The sequence below is a fragment of the Micrasema longulum genome, unplaced genomic scaffold (assembly GCF_059751315.1).
Source record: "Micrasema longulum isolate JH-2025_06_02 unplaced genomic scaffold, ASM5975131v1 h1tg000748l, whole genome shotgun sequence".
NCBI classification, from domain to species: domain Eukaryota; kingdom Metazoa; phylum Arthropoda; class Insecta; order Trichoptera; family Brachycentridae; genus Micrasema; species Micrasema longulum.
In genome coordinates this window covers 91817-104137 of record NW_028277942.1, presented here as the reverse complement: position 1 = coordinate 104137, position 12321 = coordinate 91817, and the positions used below count along the sequence as shown (strand labels likewise).

General features: G+C 34.3%; 1 protein-coding gene across 1 annotated transcript in view; it reads right to left on the bottom strand.

Moving 5' to 3' along the window:
• Nucleotides 1-12003, bottom strand: part of Fak (protein tyrosine kinase 2 Fak) — a 124376-nt gene extending 112373 nt beyond the window's left edge. The window contains exon 1 of the mRNA XM_088230375.1: nt 11793-12003. Within this exon, the coding sequence (XP_088086501.1) occupies nt 11793-11863 (71 nt within the window). The 5' untranslated portion in view covers nt 11864-12003. The remainder of the gene's footprint in view (nt 1-11792) is intronic.
• Nucleotides 12004-12321: the final 318 nt, after the last annotated feature.

The window sequence follows — 12321 nt, the reverse complement described above, 5'->3', positions numbered from 1 at the left end:
CCTCTATGTTGCAAAAAAATTAAACATAATGTTTTTATTTAAGTTTATTTAAAACCTGAAAGGTTAAATATTTCTTCTGCGCGAGTCACTGGAAGTGGATTTTTTTTAAATGTTATTAGGAAAGTATTTTTAAAAATATAATTAGGAAAACATGACAAAAACAAATCTAGGGATTAATCAATAAACAATGTATATTTTTAGTATGAGGATTTTCAAAAACTTTATGGTATGACAGTTTACTCTTCGTCAGGACTTCTAATCGTGTAGGTGCGGGTCAGTCCTAAATAAGATACTGACGTCACTGCGACCCGAGTAGAACTGTTGTGACGGGTCGGTTGGTAGTTGGTTCTTGCCCTACAAGCCTCTAAGTTAAAGAGCCTGGCTGCTGAGTAGAGATCAAGTGTAAATCTCCTCGTTGATATGAAATATTTTTTAAAAGGTTGTTTTTACACTAGAATATTTCATAGTCCCTAGACTTGTACCTGAGGCGTAAGACTGATCACATTACCTTCATGTTACAAAAAAAATATCAAGATACGCTGCGATTGGTGTACCAATGCAGTGCCCTATGCGCCATTAGGTGCGGAAAGGGAATGATGATGATGAAACTAACCCAATTTTTTTCTTTCAATTTTTACATATCGTGTTATCAGCGCTAAGTTTTGTATTTTTTAAATAACTCCGCGTGTGACGTCTTTCGTTTATTCTCAGTCAGTTATGCCGATTGCTTCATTTACGGTAAGCAAGTCGGATATATTTCACCTCTCTCTTATCACTGGTTGATTCATATGAACTAGTGACGTCGCTAAAAGTAGTTCGTTTTTATTTTACACAATAAAACATTTTTGTATCCAATTTCCTGTAGGGCTGAAGTTTCTCATAGGAAATGTTAAAATACATCTATATGTATGTGAATTGTTAATTGTTTTTTTTCTTCTTCCTGGGCCTCGATTATGATGGGAAGATAAAGAGGTCATACCTTCACCTTGACGGTATAGTTGAAGATAAATTTCCTGTAGCGATTATAAAGATATACTACCGAGCCCCAACCTTCAAGTTTTAGGTAGGCACATCGATATGAAAAAAGGGGTAGCGTACGTCACGGTACACATATCTACGCTCTAGAATGACATAGCTTCAGTATGACGTCATAGCTTAAGATAAAAGTCTCCCGATCGACTATAAAGGTATACTACCGATACCCCTACCATCAAGTCATGATGTAAGTACATCGGTTAATACCGACGGGTCTAGAACCCCTCGATACGTTTATGTCTAGCTATCAACGCATTAAAAGTGTAAAAGTTTTGTTCCACCGAGCAATTTTTTCTTTAATTATGATTTATTAAAATTTTTCATCGTTTTGAGGTTGGCACTTTTTTTCTTAAAAGCTTATTAAAAATATGAGAAAGAAATAAGTAAGTTTTGAAGTAGAATTAAATTCCGACATAACTGTTACCTTAATAAAACGAACGCCTAAATGTGAAAATAATGTCGCTAGATTCTCTCCTATTAACAAATAAGAGTATCTAGGCGTCAGACACAGATTATGTGCTCCAGAAAATTACCACTCTAAAAAAATAATTTAGTTATTATATTTTTTCCATCTGTTTTACTATCTTTCCGAGTGTATGTATCGAGACGTTAAAGGAGCTGGCTTTGTAGTTATCGGTAGATACATACAGACGATCGGTAAGCGTACCGTCTAGGTGATTTCCAAAAGTCACGCTAAATTCATGTTCAAGCCAGTATTTTTTGCTTGAATTGGGATTTATTGTAGTTTATAATCGCTTTGAAGTGAGCACTTTTTATTACAGAAGCCTATTTTAAATATAAATTAGAACTATTTTAAATGTCAATGACGTAAGGAACGCGGACTAATTGTTTGCGGTCATTCCATTGGCTTGTTTCGATCATATGATGTCGATATGACAAGTAGGTAGAACATACCGAGGTAAGATACAGATAGTACAGAAGTTAAGTATACCGTCTCGATATATACAGATGAAGATAGCGTTCATAATCGAGGCACTGTTGTTTCTTTTCTCTTCAACAATATATATAAATATGTATGTATGTTAATCCTAATCAATAAATAAATAAATGAGTATTGGCGTCTCAAGCTTATTCAAATAAAATATACAATGGGCATAAAAAAATGCAACGATATTTAACGTCATAAGAGTTTTTTTATATTTTGACATTAATCACTGTTAACTGATGACAGGTCATTAATACTAGGATATTGTGAATAATAAGGGCCTAAGTCGAACTTATTGCATACGGTAAATCTTCCTACTTAAAGGTACTTTATCATTAATAAGCTTAATATAAGACTATTATTAAATTCTGCCCACTGTTTGCCATGTATGGAGACATGCTGACTTAAAGTTTATACATTATGAATCTAATAAATTTATATCGAATACAGTTATTAAATACAGATTTTGAGTCTACGCACGTTTTAGTTGTCTTTTCGTGATTCGGCCTCGTGGTCAGCGCGTTTGCCTGCCATGCAAGAGTACCTTTACATAGAGTAATGTCACTTGCACTCGAGCATATCGCTTCATGGACAAAAAAACATGGACTTCTCATAAATCCGACAAAAACCCAAATTGTTCTTGTTGGTAGTAAACAAATGTATTCAAAAGTGAATTTTTCCACACATCCTCTTTTTAAAATAGATGGTACGGAAATTCCATTCATGACTTTAGTCAAAAACTTAGGTATTATCATTCATAAGCATTTAGGGTGGCACGATCAGGTTAACGAAGTTAGTCGTAAACTTTATAGCAGTTTGCACTCACTTAAAAGATTACAGAATTTCTTGCCCATCAATGTTAAGCAAACATTTATCCAGAGCTTACTTCTTCCACTCCTTGATCCAGATGCTAACTCTGAATTGCTCGATAAGTTAGAACGATTGCAGAATATTTGTATTCGTTATATCTTTAATCTTCGCAAATTTGACCACATAACCGAGTATCGCACGCAACTACACTGGCTCAGTATGAGGCATAGAAGAAACATTCACATTCTATCACTTCTTCACAATATTTTAAATAATCCCACTTCGCCTGTTTATCTGAGAGAACTCATCCAACCTCTTTCACAACACGGACTATTTCTTCGTTCTAGTAACGAGAGGACCCTTTTAATACCCTGTCATCGCTCTAATTTTCTTGCCTCATGTTTCACAGTAGAAGCCGCTCGACTGTGGAATAATCTATCCACTGATGTTAGAGACGCCCCTTCTTTATTTACATTTAAGTGAAGATTGAAATGTCACTATCTAAATATTTAAATTGTTCCTTTATCGTTCTTCTTCCCTTCCCATCCTTCTCCTCTCTTCATAATATGGTGTTAATTTTTTATTTATTTTTATTTTTTAATCTTTGGTTTTAATTTTTGTCTAAAATTGTAAGATTTAATATGTCCATGTATTTATAATTTTCTCAAACTGAACGGTTCAAGTAGGTAGGAAGAAATTGCCTTAAGGCAATATGCCCGCTCTTATATGTATATATATTGTATATGTATATAAAGTGTCAAATAAATAAATAAATACCTTCAATATTTATATTCTAGTGTGAAAACCACCCATTTAAATTAATATTTCATATCAACCATGCCGGGAATCGAACCCGAGACCTCTTTGATGCCAGGCAAACGTGCTGTATTTCATATTATTAGTTATTATTAAATTGTAAAGAAAAATGATATTTCCCTAATCTCCTTTTTGAGTTGTGACTCTCTTATCGGGTGTGCGATATTGTACACGGTGTTGGGTGTTAAATTACCCTTTGTGCGGATAGTCCGATGGTCACAAATCAATATTCTCCTGACCAATGAACAGATTTGGGCAACCGCAGACTGTGATTAGTACTAGCAACAGTGGCGTCCGTTCCATATAAGCACATAAGCAGTGCCTACCCTACTAGAATTTTATTAAAACAATAACAAAAATAATATAAAATATACGATTTACTATTTGTAAAATTTGAAAAATGCGCCAAATGTATTTCGGTTAAGTCGTATTTCGTTCCGATCGGCGCGCCGCTAACGGCAGAGGCACGAACTAAATAGTCAAAAAATGATTAAACAGCAAGTGAAACTTAAGTGTGCATATAAATATAAATATATTTTATTCTTTATTTATTATTAAAATATGTACTTACTTATAAATTTGAAAAAAAAAATGTAATGTAACCCGCAGACAAGCTTCGGCTTTGCGGGAACAAAAGTACAATTATGTATGTTACTGATTTGTTAAAATGAATAAAACTTTAAAAAAATATGCCTTTTTTTTGCATGTATTAGTGTTGTATACATGATCAATGCGTGTGTGTGGGGGTTATTTTTCAGTTGTAATTACGCATGTATGGGTTAGTTTTTAGGCAGTGCTTATTTTACAAATTGTTTTTGAACGAAAAACCGAGCACGTTACTGACATCTAGCGTTTTTTTCAATTATTATTTTACAAAAGACAGTCAAATATCAAATGTCAGATAAATAACCTTAAATTTATTAATTTTTTACATTCGAGAATAGTGTTTATTTTGTTAATGAAAAGAATGAAATGGAGTTTTGTGAATGTTGTGATAATTACTTAAACGTGTGTTTAATCAATGCATTAGTTTTGGATTTCAAACGTTCTGGCAGTTTTTACGATGATGTTACAAAAGCATAATATTTAACAAATGAAAGGCGCGTAATTTTGACATACAAATATGTTAAAAAACGGACTTTATTCTTTTTAAAATTGTAAACAAAGTTATCGGCTACTTCAGGTATTCAATACTTGGCTTGTAATATATAATATGAATATAGCATTTATTTAGATATTCGATGTGGCTAAGGTAATTTTAATTTTTAATTTTTCGTTTATTCAGAAAAACAACAGCAATTAAAAAAAATATTCACAACATTATAAAAAAAAAACATAAAATAAAGCCTAATCAGTTTTCCACATAAATACAATTATAAAAATCCAGTTCAGTTAGATATACATCGTAGAAGTGCATGCGTGCGACTTTTTTTTGTATGAGGATGCGTGTGTAAAAAAGTGGAGTGTGGTTTTGGTAGGTATGTGAATATGTGTGTGATTGTATATGGGTGTGAGGGTAGGTTTATGGACAGGGTGAGTGTGTGTTTGATATGAGTGAATAGAAACAACTTAAATTTATAATTTATTATATAAATAAAACACGAGTGATACTTTAATCCACAAATTTGGAATATCCAGTGACCGGTTTCATCGCTTTCTCGACATCTTCGAGACTGGTATCTTTATTAAAAAGTTAAATGTATTTATACAGAACAGAAGTAAGGATACATAATTCAAAGTTATATGTAAGTAAATTAAATAAAGTTATTTTTATCTTAAGGATCATTATCGACAAATTTTCTATGGGTTAACTAATGAATGGATATAATGTTATTTTAATGAGTTTAAGTATTTTATTTTACTGTTGGTCTCGAAGATGTCGCGAAAGCGATGAAACCGGTCACTGGATATTCCAAATTTGTGGATTAAAGTATCACTCGTGTTTTATTTATATAATAAATTACAATGAACTTCCATCAAGAATTTTCACTTACAAACTTAAATGTTTTAAATTTATAATGTAAAAATATTATTTTTTTTATAAAGAAACGTAATTTTTTTCATTTAATAGTTTTTTTAATTTTGGTTTTAAAAGTGAGTTTACTGCAGTTAAATATGTCTACGTTATTGAAAAATAAATTATAATTACGCGTCAAGCGAATTTCAACATTAACTACAAGTCAACAACATAGTGATTCTTACTAATGTAACGAGTGAAGGAAACTGTTTGGTAAGATATATTACTTAAATAAAACGTACTTTTTTTTCTACTGCCTACCCTAGTTTGAAACTCTGTGCACGCGACTGACTACCAACGACTACGCACAGAACCGTACCGGAATAGAGGATGCTTGGCTAAAAAATCGTAACAATTCCACCTCAATCCCAAGAAAAATTCCTTTCCAGCAGGGTTTCAGTTTCAGACTGGAATAAATTGCTAAGTCTATGAAATAACAAATTACAACAGTGATGGAGAATAACCTTAAATAAGGGAATATGGAAGTCTAGGCATTTACAGGGCTTATGACCTGCCATTGGCTGGTATAAGTGGCCACTTAACAACATTTTTTCGTACATTTTTAAGAAATTTTACCGTACAATTTAATGCTAAAATTTTTACCGCGCGCAAGAAAACATTTTTGTATCCAATTTCCCATAGGACTGAAGTTCCTCGTTACAACAGGGATGGAGAATACCTCAAAGAAGGGAATATGAAAGTCTAGGCATTTACAGGGCTTATGACCTGTCAATGGCTGGTTCATGTGGCCACTTAACACACCGGTAACATTCACCATTTTGCCTATGTTTGAGCATCCATATTTCTTCAATTCTTCCATTTGTTGATTTTAGTGAAGTTAAAGAGCTGAAAACTTGAAACTCGAAAAGAACTTCACTAAAATCAACAAATAGAAGAATTGATCCCGTTGTAATTTGTTAATCTTAATGACTCCCGAGGGGGTGAAATCTAGTCTTTTGTCTACGAACATTTGGACAAACTCAAATGTTCTATGAAATAAGTTCAAATATTTTTATTTATTTAACTTTTTGTGCATAGTGTTATTTGTACATTGGCGGGCTTATTTCTAAATGGCAATTTCTTGCAACCAACCAATAAAATAATAGTTTTATTTTTATAATTCAAGTTACATAACATATTCAATAGAAAATAAAGATTAAAAAACTAAAGATATACAAGGTGTTCTTTAAACCCAGTCACATCCAAAACCACGATGATCAGTATGGGCAAGAAGACATATTAGCATATTTTAAAAAAATATTTGGAACAAAGAAATTTAAAAAAAAAAATATTTGAAAAAACAAATGGTTGCTTACTTCTGCAGGGGAAACGTGAGGGGAGCGCGGCGCAGTATCAGACTCCCCCCTTCCCTCTCGTCGTTTCACCCCTGCAGAAGTAAACAACAATTTGCTTTTTTTAATATATTTTATTAAAAATTTTGTTATTTCTAAAAAAATATTTTAATGTGCCAATATGTCTTCTTGCTCATACTGATCATCGTGGTTTCGGATGTGACAGGGTTTAATGAACACCCTGTATAAAAATAGAAATAAACGTATGTGTTTATAAATTACCTCAAATCAAATCTATTACTCAATGGGAAAAAGGAAAATAGAGGAAAGAGGAAAGGAGGGAAGATTAAGGAAGATAAAGGAGATGTTTCTTGAGACGTGGTTTAAACAGAGATAATGTAGCAACATCTTTGATGGTGGATGGGAGATGATTCCACAGCCGAGCCGCATGGACACTATATGAGTTAGAGAAGAAAGAGGATTTGTGGATGGGTATCAAGAGAGTGCCTTGAGAATTAGAACGAAGAGGTAAACCATGAACTGATAAGCGTTGAAATTCTTCACGCAGGTATGTAGGAACGTTAGGACTATGAAGTACATTGAACAGAAGTGAGAGGGAATGATAGTCTCTCCGCTGTCTAATTTTAAGCCAATTATAAATGTGGTCATATTTCCTAAGACCAAAAATGTACCTTATGCATGTATTCTGAAGTAGTTCAAGTTTATCGAGTTGATCACAGCTTAAATCAGTCATGGAAACATCAGCGTAATCTAGAATGGGTAGTAGTAATGCTTGTACAAGGGTGCATTTAATATTAATTGGTAAGAATTTTTGCAACCTTCTAAGTGAGTGTAGACTGAAAAATATTTTGCGGCTTAATTCATTAGTATGCGCTCGCCAGCATAGATGTTCGTCCATTAGCACTTCTAGATTCTAGAATATTCACGGTTCCGAACATTTGGACAAAATATATATTTTAAAAATTAAATTTAAAGTCTAATTAAATTCATTATTTTTTAAAGCGCCCTTGATATATGATAGTAAGAATTAGCTCTATATTAGTTACACAAAAAAATAATAACAATAGCAAGTGACATTGAATGCATGAAGTCATTTAGTATGCATAGTACGGAGAGGTTTGCCTTTTTATGGGGGTTAGACAGTTCGAACTCTCAAGGCGAGAGAGGCAATGAACCTCTGTTCCAAGTGAATAAGTCTGATAACCGAGAGCAATATTCAATATTGCCGTGTGCATATATGTCCACAGGTCTGGGAGGTGTCTAAGAATTCTGAAAGAATGCGTAATATGTTGCGAGACATTAACTGAATAATGCTGAATGAGGTAATCGAGTGCAGACAAGTCCGCCTCGTTGTGCAGTGGTTGACGCGTTTGTATACCGTTCTTGAGGCACTGACTTCAATTCCTGGCAGGATGCACATGAAATATTGATTTTAACCTTTCGTTTAATCTTGTTGCGAATTCGCTACAAACAAAAAAAAAACTATTACGAATTATATAAATGTCTAGAGAAGTGCCTCTGTCATATTGTAACACGATAGAGAAATATCACATACTGCGAATAACGATGAAAGCACATGAAATGGGTTAAGAAGAATTAATTATATTTTTTTAATCAATATGGATATTGTGGAGTTATGTTTTCACAACACATAAATGTAAAAAAATAAATTTTATAAACATACGTTGCGAGAAAAACGCGACGTGTTTGGTCTTGATTGTTGTGGCGCGAAGATTCGTGAAAATGTTCTAAACAAATTTTAATGGACAGGAACAAATAAACATGAATCGTGACGTATTAGAGGCGTGGCCAATGGAATGACAGTTTTTGCGGGAATTCAAAATTACAAATTTAAAAGTATTTTTTATGCTACTAATAACTAGCAAAAAGTTATTTTATTACTGGACAGTATTTCATAGACCTTTCTTACTGTTCCTAGTTCCCTAGTTCGCCCGCACCTAGAGTATTCCTCTGTTATCTGGTCTCCATATTACATGATGTTCACATCAAGAATATTGAATCAGTTCATCATCGATTTTTGAGAAAGATAGGCTGAAGATTGGGCTTACCCAGAGACCTATATACGTATAATGAGTTAGAAACAACCTTGAATATATCTTCTCTTCAAGACCGTCGAAATAAATCCGACCTTATAGTCCTATTCAAAATTCTCAACTCACTCTTTGATGCGCCTAAACTACTGAGCTCGATAAAATTAAATATCCCAACTAGAAACCTCAGACAAAACTTACTCTTTCATACCGATAACCATAGAACTAACTATGGTTTTCATTCCCCTATGCCCAGAATTCTTAGGTCTGCCAAAAAACATACCAGTCTTGATTTCTTTGATAACAAGTTGTCTTCTTTCAAACGATCACTGAATCAAATTCAATTATAAACACCTCTCTTCCGCTTCCACTCCCACAAAGTCTACTATAAACCATTAAGTCTTTCTAATTTTTTAATAATAATTTTCTATGCATAAATGTGTCCATAAAAATGCCCACTGGGCGTATATATAAATAAAAATTTCTTTAAAAATGTTAAAAAAAGTGATATTTCCCTATTGCGACACAAAATACATGTAGATCCATATGACTTAATATGTGTATTTGGTTACGCCACATTTACTCTATGTGTACACACACATATACATAGCACATTTACGAGGACGAGGCGTTCAAATTTATTTGCTACCTACGGAGCCCTGGTTAAGATGTTGCATTGCCTACCGTGGGTACCGATATTGTCCCGGCCCCATAATAACAACTAAGCTGATCGTGAGTGCATGTGCTTTTATATTTTCACCGCGATCGCGAATAAGAAATTTGCGATCAATAACTATTTTACCTACTGTGTCGTGTAATCATCAAATGCCCCTCTTTCCTGACCACAAAATAGAATCTAATCCTGACTGCCGCGACAGAAGTTCAAACAATAAAGGTGCCAGAACCCAGATAAGGTAGGTAATGCATTCATTGTTTCAGGGTTCCGTGGCAAAGCAAATAAAGGATAACGCATTCCGCGAACCAGCAGTTCGAGCGTTCATCTGCTAACAAGCAAGTGGCGCGATCAGTATTTTTTCATAATTTCTGCTGGGCATAAAATGCATTAGAAAAAAAAATGAAATAAAGGTTTTAAGGTTGTCTGAGCCGAGATATTTCATATTCCCTGGACTGGCACCTGAAGGGAAAGACTGATCGTCTTACCTTCATGCAACAGGTGATCGAAATACGACGTATTTGGTTTTATCAATGCAATGGCATATGCACCACTGGATGAGGAAAGGGGAATAATTAATAATATCATTTAAAAATAATAATAAAACGAGAGAAAGATAGGAGTGTTTGAGGAAGAAATAGGAAATGTTTCTTCAGACGACTGTATTGATCGTTCCCTCTTTTTGTTAAAATGTAATTAAATGCTTGTAATTGGGGAGTACAAAAATATATCTTGGAAGGGCGAAAATAGACATTATGATCTCTTTATTAACGTCGCCACGTTGGGTGTATTTTTAACTATCTTAGCACCTCTCACGCTGACTATGAACAGCAGGGGTCTACGTTCATGGCGTGCGCGGTGTGAGGTGCGGGCGGGTAGGAAACTAAACGCTCCCTCGCCTCACAACTAATGGGCCCCTGCCGTTAGTGCTGTTTATGCCACCATAATGCGCGTGATCGATATTGTAATTTGTGGTAAAAGTTGTCAAACGTCTCTGTTGAAATGTTTATCAATGATTATAGATACAATAAAAATCACTGAAATTGTCGTTACCAAAATAAAATTAATGAGAGTATCGATAATAAAATAAGATCCGTATTAAATTATACCCACCAATTGAAATCGGATGGGGTGGTGCTTTTAGAACAAATAATTTACGGGTAAAAAAAAAAAATTACGAAAGTAATATTCAAAAAAACCGTCTACTTTCCACACTGTCCAATAGGGAAATATCCGTGAAATACAGAGAGCAAAAAAATAATATTTGACTACTTATTAGTAGCATGAAAAATATTTTTAAATTGAAAATTTTGAATTCCCGCAAAAAAGGTCATTGCATTGGCCACGCCACTAATACGTCCTGATTCGTGTAAATTTTGAACTTTGTGAACGTTTAAATGTGAATAGAACATCGCCACGAATCTTGACGCCACAATTATCAATGCCAAACGTGTCGCGCTTTTGTAGGGACATATTTTTAAATATGTAATTTATTTTTCAGAGTTATGTATGAAAACATTTCTCTACAATATCCATATTGATTTCGAAAATAAAATTAATTTTTGTGAACCCGTTTTATCGGTATTCGTAGTATGTGATAATTCCCTATTGTTTAATAATTTCAGAGTTATTTCATATAAGTTATTGTAATTCAAAAATAATTGTTGACTTCAAATCTATAAAGACAACATTCATAGTAGTGTTTCTATGTCGCAAAAATTAAGTACGCGAACTAGAACAATTTGTAACATCTTAATTCCAAAATTAAAAACAATTACAGAACATCATAATCTTTACTTGCATAGAAATATTTTTTTAAATTAAATGAACAAAGGAAATAAAAAGTGCAGTCAGGAATGCAAAAAAAAATATCAAAAAATTACAAAAATTATTTTCAATATTCTTTTAAAAGCACTGATTAAAAACAACATATGTTTTTTTGGGAATTTATATTTTACTCGGAAATATTTACTAATTAAAAATAAACATTATTGTAAGACGTTACTCCAATTACAAACATCAAAAACGATTAAATTCGTTGTTACTGAAAAAAATAATGAAAAATCAAAATAGATCCCAATTCCAATTTTCATTTCGATCATTGGAATGGCGGTATTCGTTCCACACTTACGTCTCCAGGTACTGGAAGAGCCGGTAGACGGGGCGCTTGTAGAGCAGCAGGCCCTCCACGCGCTCCACCATGGCGCCCCGTCAGGCCAACTGTAGCTGCTGCGCCCTGCCCGGGGGCGGCGCGCCCGTCCTGCGGGACACGCCGCGCCACGCGCCGCCCGGCGAGCCCGCCACGTCGGGGGGCGAGGGGCCTGGGAGTGGACCCGGGCGGATCAGTACATCTCGCGCCGCGCACGGAGGGAAAGAAGACACCGTCAGGTTACGCAGAAACAAGCACTGATGCGCACACAGCTATCGGTAGTTCACTCGATTTCAAGGTCCCCAACAATATATATATATATCACTTTGCGCACGGAGTGAAGACACTGTCACTTTACGCAAAAACACGCACAATTGACGATAGGCAGTTCACTGGATTCGAATATCCTCAAAACCACTCGCTAAGATGGTTTGGTCATGTAAAACGATCGAATGACGAATAAACTGCAAAAGAGATGTCTGTCATCTAAACTATCGACAAAATGAACATT